The following is a 16,111-nucleotide window of genomic DNA, read 5'->3' as shown; positions in this document are numbered from 1 at the left end:
ATATTTAAAATTAAATTTTATACAAAAAAAAGGTCTCCTTTGTCTTTTGATATCTCTTTTGGTTGTTGAGAAAAGTATCTTTAAAAGTGCAACAGTGTATTCATTCGATGCTTTAAAGGTGCGGTGTGATGGCGACTCAACCAACACAGCCACTGCCACCGTTACTGTGTGTGAGTTGTCACTAACTGCACCTGTCTGTGGTTGCATGGCAAAAAACATTAAAAAAAAGAAAAAGAGAAACAAAGTAGTCACCTCCTTTTGGTATTTGTCAGGTAACACAAAGAAGCGTGTAAAATAAATACTTTTTTACCCATATGAAGACAAGTAACCAGCTATAATTACTATTTTAAGATGGGACCAACTATTCTGAAAACTGTATACTTCAGATCACGCAAAGTATCAAGTCTTGTGCTGACCAAACTGTTGCTCTGAAGAATTTACAATAACTTTGATTTGAACAAACTTTAATAGTTATTAGTCAGTATTACTCTCATAAGCTTGATAATAATATTGAGAATAATGAAAATCTAGTTATTCATATATCAAGCTGGAAGAGTTAATCTGTTTTAATAAAAATTAAGATCACTCATATCTCGAACAGAAAACTAAATCTGATACTTGCTTGAGCTTATCTTCACTTCCCCATATTCTGCCAGTTAAAAGGAAGTCATAAAATAACAGAGTCCAGCCAAGTCCTCAGGCAATATGGGAAGGGTAAGCAAAGCAAGCCCTGACATGTTAATAAAGTATAATAGTTGGCCAAGGATAAAAAGAAAACCAAGAGATCTCATCAGTTATTACTACCAGCCTATAATCAATGTAAAGGTAAACAAAAGAATAAGAAATGCAGAAATAAAATACATACTAACCAATAAGAAACAAAAATATCAGCACAGCTACCAATAACTTGAGTTAAAATGAATAATATGATGCAAATGAAAAGAATACAGATATTTGAACCTGAACGAAAATAATCCACATAAATAGAGTGTCCTGGTCGAGTGACAACTTCTGGTTCAGGTTCTGCAACTGGTATGTCATCAGAACATATTGAACCATCATCCATTAAACTTGACTGAATGCTCTAAAACAGAAACAGAAAATAAGAATTAAAAATTTAACATTCATTGATTGTATAGACAGATATCAAACAATCGAGTAAACAATTAATTAAAAAACAAAATTAATGAAAAGAAATACAAAATTAACAATTAAAAATAAAATATAAAATAAAAATAAAATTGTTAAATACAAAATTTAACAATTTTATGACAAAAACATTGCTCAAAATAATCTTTACATTAAATTAATGTAAACAGATTACAATTACAGGCTAAACAGAATAAAAATAGAAAATCCAGTTTGTTCATACGTCAAGCTGGAAGAGTTAATCTGATTTAATGAAAATTAAGATCAGGTGTATCTTAAACAGAAAACTAAATTTGATACTTGCTTGGGCTTATCTTCACTTTACCATACTCTGCCAGTTAAGAGTAACTATTGTTTATCAGATCTTAGTGTCACTGTTTTAATTTACATGTTAGATAATTATAGTATTTATTTTTAAATAGATGTTAATTTTATAATTTTTTCTTATATTTGATTTACCGTAAACCCTTTTCAAACCTATAACTTATAATTACCTTCAACCAACACATTAATATGTATTATTAATTGTAAAAGTTTAGAAATCTAAACACATAGATGCTCAATAGTTCTACGTGGAGTATCTGAAATAGTTTTAGCACTGCCGACAGGAAAGTGTACAACAATAGGATGTCATTCTTAGCACGTAGTCAGTAACTGATCTAGCAGATTAACCCAAACTGGCACATCAACTACGCTTTTTGAACTTCAGTAAGAAATAATAATACATTTAAAATAAATAATTAATAACACTATAGCACTGTAATTTGAATGAACTTACTAAACAAAAGAAATTTTATTGCTTATAAAGTGAATACTAAATTATTTGCAATCACTGATCCAAAGTTCTGGTACTGCCAGAGTGATAATAGATTCTTTTTTACTTCCTTGTACGAAGTATGGGATAAATAATATTGTGATCGCGAAAAATTCCGGTTATCAAAAACAGATTTCAACAGGAATATTCATTTCGATCATCCCTGAATCCATTTTGACTAGTTTCGGTGTGACATCTGTACGCATGTATGTATCTCTCATAACTCAAAAATGATTAGCCATAGGATGTTGAAATATTGGATTTAGGACTGTTGTGACATCTAGTTAGTTGTACACCTCTGATTTGATTTGATTGCAATCGACGGAACCAAAAGTGTCAAAAGAAGCCCAAAATCTAAAACACTTGGATTTTGGACTTTTCTTAACTGCAGTAATAAGCCCTCATCGACAGCTTTTCAACGATATATCATAAGTGGTACTTATTTTCATTGGTTCCACAGTTATAGCGAAATAACATTTTAATTAATGAAATATTTGGATCTTACAAGTAGAAGGCATATCGGTTCAAATCAGACTTCATCTCCTTTTTTTTTTAATTTTTTTTAAATTTAAATATATTGATTTGTTAATAATTATTAACCTCTGATTGTAAAAAAAAATTACGATAAATAATAATTCTATAATAACAAGAAAAAAAAAAAAAGAAGAAATATCAGAAGGTATTAATGAAATAAAATTTTACGTACTTTTCATTAAAAAAAAATGCGTATATTAATTTAATAGGCGTACAAGGAAGTCATGTCGTGTCCACATCAGATTTTTTAAATTAATTCAAAATACATGTATTATTTACTTTCATCATAAAATATAACTGCTAGGATTTATAGTGTTTTGATACTAAAGTGACTATTTACTCAGACATAATTCTAAAATTACATAAAAATATAACAAAAACAAAAGAGAAATAAAATATTTAAAAAACAAATCTTAACAGCCATAAAATTTGTAACAACAAAACTTCAACTGCTATACTGGAATTATGTAAATTAGAAATTTCACACAACTACGTTCGTAAACATTGTTGCCAGCTGCTACAAACTCTCTCTCTCTCTCTTTTTCTGTTTAGTCTCTGGAACCATCGTAAGGTATTACTTCAGAGGATAAATGAGGATGATATGTATGAAGTGTAGTCTCAGGTTGACCATTCCTGTGTGGTTACTTGAAACCTAACCGCCAAAGAACACTGATACTCATGATCTAGAATACTAAAACCCACTATGTCTTTAATTAAAACGTTAATTAACTTTTGACGTGAAACGTCTTTAAAATCACACCGAAACATACGGGTACCAAACAGAAATTTGTAGCGTAACTAAAAGGTCTGTATCGTCCTGCCTTAATAACTGCCTAACTATTAGTTCAGTGACGTAAATGCGGTGTCTTTTTTCAGTTTACATGATCAGCTCGGCAATACTTTCTTTCTTTTTTCCTGTTTAGCCTCCGGTAACTACCGTTTAGATATTTCTTCAGAGGATGAATGAGGATGATATGTATGAGTGTAAATGAAGTGTAGTCTTGTACATTCTCAGTTCGACCATTCCTGAGATGTGTGGTTAATTGAAACCCAACCACCAAAGAACACCGGTATCCACAATCTAGTATTCAAATCCGTGTAAAAATAACTGGCTTTACTAGGACTTGAACGCTGGAACTCTCGACTTCCAAATCAGCTGATTTGGGAAGACGCGTTAACCACTAGACCAACCCGGTGGGTTAGCTCGCCAATACTACTTTGTGTTTGCGTCACTGGCAAGCGGGGTGGCGGCAAAGCGCAGATCGGCCAAAACTGGTGCTCTCGCTTATTTTCATTTAGTGTAGCTCACGAGTTAGATGTGATAGTGCGGTGATTCGTATGTTTCTGTTTAGAGTTTGTCGAGATAGATCGAAAAGTAATAATAAGTGTATTCTGAACAATATTTATGTGTAAAAAATTAAAGTAAACTTGTAAAAAAGTATAAAAATTCAATATGTCAGCTTCAGCCCGTGTAAAAGCCAACCGGAAATATAAATTACGCATATCGTTGGAAAGGGGACGTTATGAACTTCGCACAGGTACCCCCAATGTCCGGTGCCGCGCAAGCGAGACTGTTTCGGGAGCGTCGCAAAGCTGACAAGACGCGAGCACCTCTACTGCTGCTTATTATGCCTTATGTTTCTTACTTCTCATATCACAAATCAATGTTGAACAAAACTGTCGTCGAATATTAGTCGAAATAAATATCATGTTCCATTTAGTGTCTGTTTTATGTTAAAATTAAATTTAGTACGCAATCGATGTCTTTTTTGTTTCAATCCGATACACTAAAAGTGACTTGCTGACATACAGACCGACCAATTTATCTGTAGAGTTGGCCAAATGATGGAACCAACATTTTCCATTGGAGACTTTCAATTTTGTTAAAAAAAATGCGATGGTGGCTCTCCCATTTAACTCTACAGATAAGTTGTCGGTCTGTAGCTTAGAAAAACTTCCAAGGTCTGTAACATTTCACGATAAACCGACGGCCGTGCACCCCGACACAGCCACACTCGATTTTTTATACTTTAAATTTTTATAAAATTTAAAACTTTATACAAGTACGGGCATACTTTCAAAATACAGCAACGATTCGTGTTTATTTGCATCGGAAGTGCAATTTTAACCACTAAAATGTTTTGAATTTAAAATTTTACAAAAAATAAATTTTTATTAAATTTCATTTCATTAATTAATAGGTTAATAGAAAAAAAATGAAGTCGGGAACCGAATATATATTTGCGAATTTGTGTCGGTTTAAAATTCGTTAACCTCGACTAAATCCATGGTCCTAAAAACTTCAAAATGGTAAGGTTTGAAAATTTTTTATAATTTATTTTAAGGATCTCTACGCATTTAATCGGGGAAAGAACCATAAGAAGGGCTGGGAATCGTTTATATTTTTGCAAACTACCAATATTTTTTAGCTCGTTAAAACTTTATATTCGTGGCCCTGAAAATTTTTTCCGTAGACGATCGACGGTGGTATTTTTGCCGTGCCGCGACTTTACGGGTTAATATGTTGTATCTAAGCTCTAGCATAAGGATATGCTTCTCTTTTTTTGTTTTAGATCTGTTACAGATGATGCAGAGAAATATTTTTTGGTTGAAAACTTCTTGCTAAATGAAATAATTGAAATAAGAAATAAGGGGATCGCCGCATTGACCCTTCGCGAACGCGAATATTGTTTTATCAATTGTTAGAGCCAACCATCCTACTTTCCTAACGTAAAAGATGAAGAAGACTGCAGAAGGACAGCGAAGATTATGGAAGAAAAAAGCCCAGCAGCCGCCCGACGGAAGAGAGAAGAGGTTTGCACTTTCCTCCATGTCGCTCTTTTCTGGGCTACCAGACAATTCAAGGTTTACGGCTTGTAGATTATTTACGTTTACAGAAAGGCAGGCTAAAGAAGAAAAAAGAATGAAGATCAGCCCGCTACCACGAAGTGGATCCAACCCGACCAAATCCAGCCAAGATGCAGTAATGAAGAATGAATAAAGTTTCCTAACTATTTCACCAACAATCCATTATCCTTCCCTAATTCTTACAATTTTGTCACCATCAGCCCATGTGACTCTCTCCGGAAAGTGGAGCGCATTGCATCCTCCAAATATTGGGGCTCCTACCTGAAAGGTGATATATTTTATGTGCCTGAAAGGTGGGATGGATTGAAGGGGAATAACGTCGGGAGAACGAAGCTCACATACGGCTGTTTGCCAAGATCACCTACGTCAAAAAATTTCTTCCCGGTCTAAAGAATCGGAACACAGCAAATAATTCCGTTCATAAATAAAACAAAGTAAATATAACCGCCATTAAATAAGTAATTACCGGCCCGATAAAATAAAGATTCAGCAGCAGCAAGAGACTTTTGTCCAGGTTCTGCGATTAGTAGAGAGATAAAATTCTCCTGCTATCCTTCCGTTTCGTTTTATTGCTGTTTAATTAAAACGTCATTTTCAAAAACGATCTGTTAGTTAATCATTTTATACTTCTGTTTAAATTTATAAATATAATATTTTTAAGTATATTCATTTTTTTATTGTTGCAAATTTCCAAAATTTCTGAATTACTTTTATAATCAGTAATACTATGCTTACAAATCAGCAAGTGGTCGGCTAAATTACACACACCTCTCTTTCTATTTCTGTAAACACTACAATGTTTCATAAATCATTTTTTAAAAGATCTGTTAGTTTTACCAATATAAATTTTATCACATTCATTACATTTAAATTTTATATATTTTCCTTAAATCCTCTCCATCACTTTTATTACTATTATTATTCCTTAAATATTTTAAAATATGGTTATTTGTTTTGAATGCTTTTTTACATTTATTCTTATCATCAATATTAGTAATTTTTTCTATTATTTTGTGTATAATTTTATTTTAAATCAAGTCTATTAATAATATCTGTGTTATTTTCTTGTTACAATTTTGTAAAACTATCATAGTACTTTTATTCTGCTTTTTATGTACCTTTTGTATAATTTTACTACCAAAACCATTAAATACTGATATTTGTTTTATTACATCTATTTCCTTTTTGAGTTTGTTTTCATTTTTCTTGTAGAATATGCAGCTTTAAATATCAGGTTTTTATAGGCACCAATTTTTTGTTACTATGGGTGATTAGAATTTACATGTACTGTAATGCTATTTGTTGTGGGGTTTCTATAAACTGATGTTTATAGAAATATAAACATATATATAAATGAAATTAATCTTTTTAGATTTACATTATTCCTCTGTACAGTTAAATTATATTTATATTCTATTGAAATACCACCTAATACAGAATATCGAGGTAATATATATCTTACCTCAAAAAATGTTAATTTTTTATGAAAGTATTTTCTTGTGAACCTGCATTCTCAATCATAATTGAAATATTTCTCAATTTTTATTTCAATAAATGCTATCTCAGTTTATAAACTCATGTTAAATGTAATAGAATGTATTTCCATAATCTGTTTATATATATTTAAAAAAAAAACAATAAACTGTACTATATGATATATTTTATGTAACTGACCTATTGTATATTTGATGCAGGTACTTTCTTAAACTAGAGAAGATTATAGTTAAACAATGTTATAGTAATTTTTTTTTAAAACAAACTGGCTTCATATTTATGTTATAAATATTCCTTAAAAAGTTGGTAAACCAATAAATACTTCATGCCCCTGTGTTGCCTTGTCATTCTACTGAATCAATACCAAACTTCAGTATATATTTTTGAGCACAAAATAACATTTTCATGTACTCAAATTTATGACCTTTGAAGTATTAATAACTAGTATAAGGATTGCAAAGAGTCTTAGGTGTCTATTCCAAACAACATTGATCTGCCACATAACTCTCTTCCTTTTTGAGCAGGGATACCAAAGTGACATACAAGAGTGAACATTATTTAACTACCTAGCAATAAATAAATAACTTTAAAAAACAATAAAATTACTTACTCGGATTGATGATGCTCTTGAAATCATTCTAGAGAGCTTACGCATTTCTTTATGGTCAGGTTCTGAAACACTTTCCTTTCTTTCCTCTCCACTAGAAACTAATGCCGCATAATCTAAACCGCTACTTTTCAGTTCCTTAAAACTACCTTGCATTTCAATTTGTCCCTGTAAATGGATATACATAAACTATTTCAAATTTTAACTGATATATCTTATTGTTATAATTTACATAAATTCAAACGTCAAAAGATTTTTTATAATATACACTTGACACATAATATTGTATCCAAGTACGAGGGCAAATCAAAAAGTAAAGCGAAATTAAAAATAAATCAATATATTTATTTGTACTGACATAAATGGTACATACATTATTTTTCAACATAACCTCCTCCTACTTCTATGCACTTAGTCCATCTTTTAATGCATCTTTTAAAAGAACTTTTAAGATGGACATTTAAGATCGACTTTTTAGTCCATCTTTTAAAGGCACTTTTGAATTCCTTTCTGGAAAAAAATTTTCGGTCTAGTGTGCAGAGAAGTTTTCAACCGCTTCTATGGCTTCTTCATCAGATCGATAATGATTCCCTTGCAACTCTTCTTTTAATAGGTGAAAAAGATGAAAATGGCTTTGAGCCAGGTCCGGACTGTATGGAGGATGGTTTAGCAGCTCAAAACTGAGATCTTGAAGGCAAATGACTGTTTTTTTGGCCATATGAGGTTGAGCATTATCCTGAAGCAAATTCACGCCTTTAGAAAGTTTAACAAGTCTTTTGGATTTGATTTTTTGCTTCAGTATACGCAGTAGCTCACGGTAGTTGTCACTGTTTACTGATTGACATTTAGGTGTGACGTAAACCAAAAGTGAACCTTCCATACCCCAGAATATCATCATCACCTTTCCTACAGACATCAGAGTTTTGAACTTTTTTGCTGTGGGGATGTTTCTAGACTAAACTTTATCGCTTACTCTCGGGTATTAAGTGATGGACCCAAGTATCATCAACGCTTAAGAAATTATTCGCTTATGAGTCTCCTTCACTTCGTAATGTTTCAAAAACTTCTGGAAAATTTTCAAACGATTCTCTTTGTTCACATTAAGAAGAGTCGCTAGGAAAATATATAACTGTTTTTAATATATTGCTTTTTTCCAGTGAGAATCTGCTTGAGTGGTTTATATATTTGCTGGATATTTTCATACCATACAATTAAGGGTGAATGAGAATTTTCCTTAGAAAAGTCTACCTCTTAAAATATGGAGAAAAATAATTTGTTGATGCAAATAGTTTAACTGGTGAATGTAAATTCATTAATAATATGTCTTTTTCCCAACCTGGATAAAGTTCCACAGTTTTGTGAAGAATTATTTACGATATGATCATTCACCACAACCTATCAGGACTTAAGACAACTGTTTGATATGTTTTTTATCTAATTTTGCAGTTTTGTCGGCAGGCAGATCATCTTTTTCTCTTTCTTATCTTCAAGCCTTTCTTTTCTAAGGTGTTTTGGTCAGATAAGATATTCAATCCACATTAAACATATAGGTGTTAGTTGCTTTGTGGGAAGATTTGTCAGATATGACAACCAACAACAAATATATTATGAAGTGCAACTGAAACTATTAGACATATGAAAAAAACTAACACATGATATCAAAACTACTAAACATCTTTTACTGAAATTTACACAGTTATTTGTTACTGATTACATTAATATTTGGTGATTAAGATTATAAAAATTAGATTTACTTACATTATGAACTAGTATGACATGATCAACAGCATTAATGTGCTGTAATTGATGTGTAATAAGTATCACTGTTTTTTTGGCTAAGTAACCTGAAATAAAAAACATGACAAAATAATTATATACTTTATAGAACTCACACACACACACACACACACACACACACACACACACACATATATATATATATATATATATATATATATATATATTAAATAAGAATCATGTAAAAAAACAATTAAGATTGTAGATTTTTTCTAAACCCTTTATAGGGTTTAAGATATTGCTTGTTTCTGTATAGGGTTTAAGCGTTGCTTAAAACATCTTATGTGTATAATTCACACACTAAATAGGTTTAATCATTTATATTTCAAGCTTAATATGTTCAAACTTTGGACTTCTGTAGAGGAATTAATAGTAATAAATAAATACAATAGGGTAGGAAGACCTAAGAATTATATAAACAAGTTTATTGAAACTGACATTTGTCTACAAATTAAAGCAGATTTATGATTAGTCAATTTATATAATATTTAGATCTGTGGCATAATAAATTTTAAATATTAGAATAAATAATGACATACAATGATAGAATGGCAAGGAAATTGAAGAGGACCTTCTCAAACAGGAAAAAGATAGCATAAGATAAAAAAAACAATGCATATTCAACAGAATTACATAGACAATGTAAAGGCAGATAAGTAAAAAAGAGAAACTTCTAGGTAGAAAAGAAATTTGCTAGCATCAACCATAGTCTTACTACTAATAGACAAACCTTTGCAGATAAGAAATGAGGAGATTAGAGAAGTCACAAAGACAAACAATGGAACTTTTTGAAATTTGATATGGCAGAAAACTGTTGAAATTTATATGGATTAATATAGTTGTAAGTGAAAAAGTCTTTTATGAAACACTTATTAAGCATTTTCATGGCTAATAACAATCATACCAATTTAATTAATTTATTTAACACAGTTTATTTAGATCATTGTAATTAACTGTAGTAGCCTCATCAATTATTCTAACTAACAAATGAATAATTATTATTCTTCAACACTTAAAATAAATATAGTAAATAATCTTTATAATAAATAATTTATTACCTTTAATACAATTATTGAAAAGATGTTTACCAACATGAGTATCAACAGCTGATAAAGGATCATCAAGTAAATAAATATCTGCTTCTTTATAGATAGCTCTTAAAAACAAAAAAAAAAAAAATGTCTAAATAAATTAACAATAAAAAAAAATGTATACATATTTATAATAAACTGATAAAGCATCATGCTTAGACCAGATTATAAAGTAAATTCTCCTTATGTATGAGGTTAAGTTAAAAAAAAAACCAAAAAACTGTCAATATTATTTTCTTTTCTTAATATGTATGTTGCAATCTGTTGAACTAGTGGAACCCCCCCCCCCCACAACAGCCACAATCCAATGTGGATGGTATGTATGACATGTAAATAACTTGTAGCCTTGTACAAATTCAGGCCAAACATTCCTGAGACGTGATATTAATTGAACCTCAGCCACCAAAGTATAACGGTATCCACTGTCTAGTATTCAAATCCATATAAAAGCAACTAGTTTTTACTAGGATTTGAGCGTCAGACTTCAAAAATAAGATGTTAAATAACTGATTTGCAACAACAAATTAAACACTAGATCAGCCCAGTGGGCAACTGTCAGTATAGATACTAAAAATAGAATATTCATTAGTAAACTGTAATTTTGAAAAATATCATAACTGAACTAAAATAATAAAAGTAGGAATTCCATATTTCATCAATGTATAATCAATTTTAGAATTAGAAACAATTTTTTCATGGTATATGCCCCATTCACTGCTGTAGCAATTCCTTTTCAATTCACTCATTCACTCTTTCTTTCTCTTATTTGATAAGATTTATTTTATTGTTTTCTACCATCTAAATTATGTAATCTTTTTCACTTCAAAAATTTCACTTAACATGTAAATAGTGTATTTATTTCTTCATAATTTTGTTTTTATTATTTCAAAAACAGCTTTTTTAAAAAAAAATATGTTCACATTACAATAAATACATAATTAAGTAAATATATATGAACACATATAATGGTTTTTTTTTTTTTTTTATAAAATAAAGAGATTCAAAATTTCAAAAAGTTAAATATATAACTGATTAACTAGTTTTACTAATCATATGTGCAGTATTAACATTATATGGTATAGTTGGATATGATTTTATGCTTTGCTTAAACAAGTCTATGCAATGTTTAATGTGAAACATACCTGGCAAGGTTAACTCTAGCTTTCTGACCACCCGATAATGAAGCACCTCTTTCACCAACTAAAGTCATATCCCCATTAGGTAACAGATCAAAATCTCGCTCTAGAGCACAGGCTCTAGTAACCTGAAACAATAATGATATTATCTATATACAAAAATAAAATCTAAACTCCTTTAAGATACAAAAATCCCCATAAAATGTATTTAGTATTTATTAATTTAATAAATATATAAAAAATTCAAATTCTGATAATCAACTAACCTCTCTATAATGTTTGCGATCAAATGGCTGACCAAATAATATATTTTGCCTAATTGAACCACTGAATATCCATGCTTCTTGAGATGCATATGAAATAGAACCAAGCACTTCAATATTACCCTTAATTATCTCAATCTCACCCAAAAGTAAATGAAGAAATGAACTCTAAAACATAAAATTATTGAAAAAAGAGTTATTATGACTTAAATTAATATATTTTAATCTGCTATGTGATTTCTAAGAATAGTAAAATCACACATAGAATGCTGATAAATGTCAGTTTGGGCTATTATTATTATTCTGGTATAAAATTTTGCAATTAATCTATTATCTTAAGTTATCTTAAGCTAGTATAATAATTTTTTATGGTTTGAATGGTTGTTAGCATTAAAAATGGATACAAAAAATTTTAATTCATTATAAAATTGTACAAAACAATTCAATGTTTTTGAATAATTGAAAAAGAAGAGTTTTCAGAAGAGAAAATTGTTAAATTGCTATATTACTGTTAAATAAAAGAATGCTTCAGTAAGGAGTATTTGGCACATCTACTAGTATTGAAATAAGGATGGGTCTCATACTGAACCACGTAATAATCTATGCTAATCTACACTCAAGAGTTTCATATACACATTTTAGCTGTGTGACAGGGATATAAACCCAGCTAGTTGAAAATTCTAAGGATGCCAGTACTTAAAAGTACTGTTTCCTCAGTAACTGGTAGGGGACTACCTATAGATTGGCTTAGGGATGGTTTTCCCTGATTGAGTTGGCTGCAAGAGTGAGTGATGTAGGAGCCAAGCTAATAATAGATATTAAAACTCATCCAGTTGATACTGATACAGGTTTCAGGTGATTGTGATGTCGCAATTACATATTAGCAGGGAAAATTTGACTTGGCAAATCGCACCTCTGGGATTGATACAAATTACTTGTCATTCCATACATTACACTTTACTGGATTGCATTGAGAAAATTGCACTTTCGCTGCATTGAGAAATCTGTAAGAATATACTGAGCTGGTCTAAAGTTTAATCTCCAGTAACATCACAGTTTCTAACTGTAATTCATTTCATTTAGTTAATCTTCTTCATTAAAATACATGTGCAAAAGATTATCCAAGATTTTATTAATAAAGAAATAAAGATATATTTTAAATCTTGTCTATGACATGTTCTTTAGAGATACATACATGAGCAACAGATGACTATTTAGTAAATAACAACTACTTCTAAATATTAGTGTAAAAAATTAATCTTAAACAAATCATACATTCACGTCTAATAGGATCTCTTCTTTATTGTCTAATTTGCAATGGCTATTTCAGCAATAAAGTGGCATCATCTGACTTTTAAAAATTTTCACATTTGTTGAATAGATAATCTTTTATTTAATTTAAATATATATATATATATATATATATATATATATATATATATATATTTCTTTTTTTGTATAAATAATAATGAAAACAATTATAAAAATTAAGAAAACACAACTGCCAAAAAAATAAATAAATAAATTGAACTAATATTGTTGAATTGTGAAGCTTCAGATACATTGCAAAACTGTTAATAGTTTATGCTAAGATATTTTTATATAAAATCAACATATTAGATCAGATTTGTACTTTAGTATAGACTAATATAAATGCAATAAATCAAACAATGATTTTTACTTTTTATTACATAAATGAAAAATTCAATTATTTTACCTTTCCTGAACCAACTGAACCAATAACACCAGTTAAAGTACCATGTTTAATGACACAATTAATTGAATCCAAAGTTGGTGGATTACTGCTGTTTGGTTGCCATGAAGCAGAGACATTCTCAATAACTACTTTATTTATACTACCATCATCACCACCAATACCATTTTTATTTTTATCATAATTTAATTTCACTTGCGATTTATATTCATCCCGCATTAAAAAAGTCTGTAAATGATTAAAAAAAATTCAAACAAAAACAATAATTTACATAAGTTTTAAATTTATTGATTTAAAAAATTCTTAAAGTATAACAGGATGACATTATACTAATCTGACAAATGAAATTTAAATTTCCCTTTAAATTTTTTAAATTTAAATTTAAGTGAAATTGTTACAAAACAACGAAAACGAATAGATGAGAAAAGTTAGTCGAAGGCATTCTTACTCTGTAGAACACATGTCCACGACTGCCATAAGTGCAGCAGTTTTCACACTTCTGGAAAACCATCTATAATCTACAGTTCCAAGGTATTTATTTCTAAAACTTAATGATTTATTTGTAGGGACAAGAATTAAGTCCAATTTGAATAGACTCAATTTTTCTATCTTCTTAGGTAGATATAATATTACTAATCATGTAAATATTACAAAGGGAGTATTACTGTTGCCATTACTTTAAAATTTGTTAAATAATAAACAATAATTAAGATGATAAAAATTGATTTCATTTGCAGCAAAACCAAAACAATATTCTTCTCTTTGAATAATAATGATATCATTATGAAATTTAACATAAGCTCTAGTGAGGTTTCTTTAAAAAGTCAGAAAAAGTTTTCAAGATAGAAAAATGGACTGCCTTTTTTGATGCCCATATATATTGTGTACATTGAATTAGTTAAAAATTTTTATGTTTCTGAGGTGTTCTTATTTACAAATGTGCAGCTATAAAAAAAACTTATTCCTAAAAAAAATATATTTAACAATATTCACCTTTATCAAATCAGACAGAATCTTTTTAATGAAACTAAGTGTAATATTTTGGCAAACAAGAAAAATAATTATAATGCTTCTGTTTACATTTTTAATAAGTTACTGTTGAACAAGAAAGATAATTATTATGTTTCTGTTTACATTTTTAATAAATTACTAACATTCTTCAAAGACCCAATAATTTATTTAAAATAAAATTAAAAGATTTCATGATATACTAGGTGCTACCCAAAGGTTCGGGGAATTTAAATTTCATGTGCGAACCATTGCTGGTATGACCTGCTGCCGCTAGATGTGGCTAACAGTACTCTTTGTGAATCAGTGTTCCAACAGCTGTGACGGTGAGAGGCTGCATTGTTGATTTTCGTACGGTTGTGTAACGTTGTGTTCTACTGCTTCAACGAAGTTCTAAATGGCAGATTTTAAAGTGCAAAGAACCTGCATCAAATTTTGCTTCATGCTTAAAAAAACTGGTGCAGAAACCCATCGCATGCTTGTGGAAGAATTTGGTGACAATGCTATGAGTAAAAGTAAAACTTTTTTGTGGTACAAACAATTCAAAGATGGATGAATGACAGTCAATGACGATGAGCGTTCAGGAAGACCATCAACAAGTGTAACACCGGAAAACATCATGAAAGTGCTAGAGGCCATTGTTGCAGATCGTAGACAAATAATCCATGATGTTTGTGCAATCGTACAAATGTCATATGGGTCCGTGCAACACATTTTGTTGGACAATTTGAACATGAGATGCATTGCTGCAAAATTTGTACTGAGACTGTTGAACAGCGACCAGAAACAAAATCGCGTAGCTGTCTATAGTGAATTGAAAAATTCAGCCAAAAAATTCCCCACCCACCCAATTTGCCTGACCTTGTCCCATTTGACTTTTTTCTCTTTCCAAAAATAAAATTTCAATTGAAAAGCTGTCGTTTTAACACAATTGAGGAGATTCAGGAAGAAATGCAGAACATGCTTCGAACACTTACACCTGCAAACTTCCAGGGATGCATGGAATTGTGGGAAAAACGCTGGGATCACTGTATCAATGCCCAAGGGGATTACTTTGAAGGAGATAGTGGAAATTATAAGTTATGGTAAGCTATTTTTTTTTATGGTAAAACAAACCCTCGTAGAACAAATATTACTCAGTTGATTAGTTTTTTAAGCATTACTAATTTAAAAAAAAAAAAACTGAATCTGCAGTAATTTTGAACACACTAGAAGTGTGCTCAAATAATTTCCATTAATGGGTTCTAAATTCTTATTTATTTTTTTTGTTTCCTAATTTTATCTGTTTAATATCTTATATTTGCTTTATTACTGTTTAACATTGAGTAATTTTTTTTTTAATTACTAAGCAGTAAGGATTTAGAAAAGTATATATTTCTATATCTTCCTATCAAGGTGTATTTTCATATCTTGAGACATTACTACAGCATGTTATGCACACCTACCAATCCCTGAAACTGTCTATTTAATGCATTATTGTATGTCAATCTGAATAAAACTATTTATTTATTGTTTTTGAATATTGTTCATTGGTTCTTCTATAGAGAATGTTATCTTTAAGTAATGAAATTATTTTAAGAGATTACCAAGAAAAAATGAAATTCTTGCAGAGAAAACTGAATAATTAATCTATATT

General features: G+C 29.9%; 1 protein-coding gene across 3 annotated transcripts in view; it reads right to left on the bottom strand.

The window, feature by feature from the left end:
• The window catches only part of LOC142333291 (ATP-binding cassette sub-family C member 4-like), a 124,722-nt gene that overhangs the window by 33,256 nt on the left and 75,355 nt on the right, over positions 1–16,111 (bottom strand). For all 3 annotated transcript variants that reach the window (XM_075380313.1, XM_075380314.1, XM_075380315.1), the window contains exons 10-16: positions 13,471–13,695; positions 11,757–11,921; positions 11,497–11,618; positions 10,322–10,419; positions 9,225–9,310; positions 7,470–7,634; positions 870–1,084 (exon numbers count right to left, since the gene is read on the bottom strand). In XM_075380313.1, the coding sequence (XP_075236428.1) occupies positions 870–1,084; positions 7,470–7,634; positions 9,225–9,310; positions 10,322–10,419; positions 11,497–11,618; positions 11,757–11,921; positions 13,471–13,695 (1,076 nt within the window). The remainder of the gene's footprint in view (positions 1–869; positions 1,085–7,469; positions 7,635–9,224; positions 9,311–10,321; positions 10,420–11,496; positions 11,619–11,756; positions 11,922–13,470; positions 13,696–16,111) is intronic.

Source organism: Lycorma delicatula, chromosome 12 (genome assembly GCF_047948215.1).
Source record: "Lycorma delicatula isolate Av1 chromosome 12, ASM4794821v1, whole genome shotgun sequence".
Taxonomy (NCBI): domain Eukaryota; kingdom Metazoa; phylum Arthropoda; class Insecta; order Hemiptera; family Fulgoridae; genus Lycorma; species Lycorma delicatula.
This window is presented reverse-complemented; position numbering and strand designations above follow the sequence as displayed.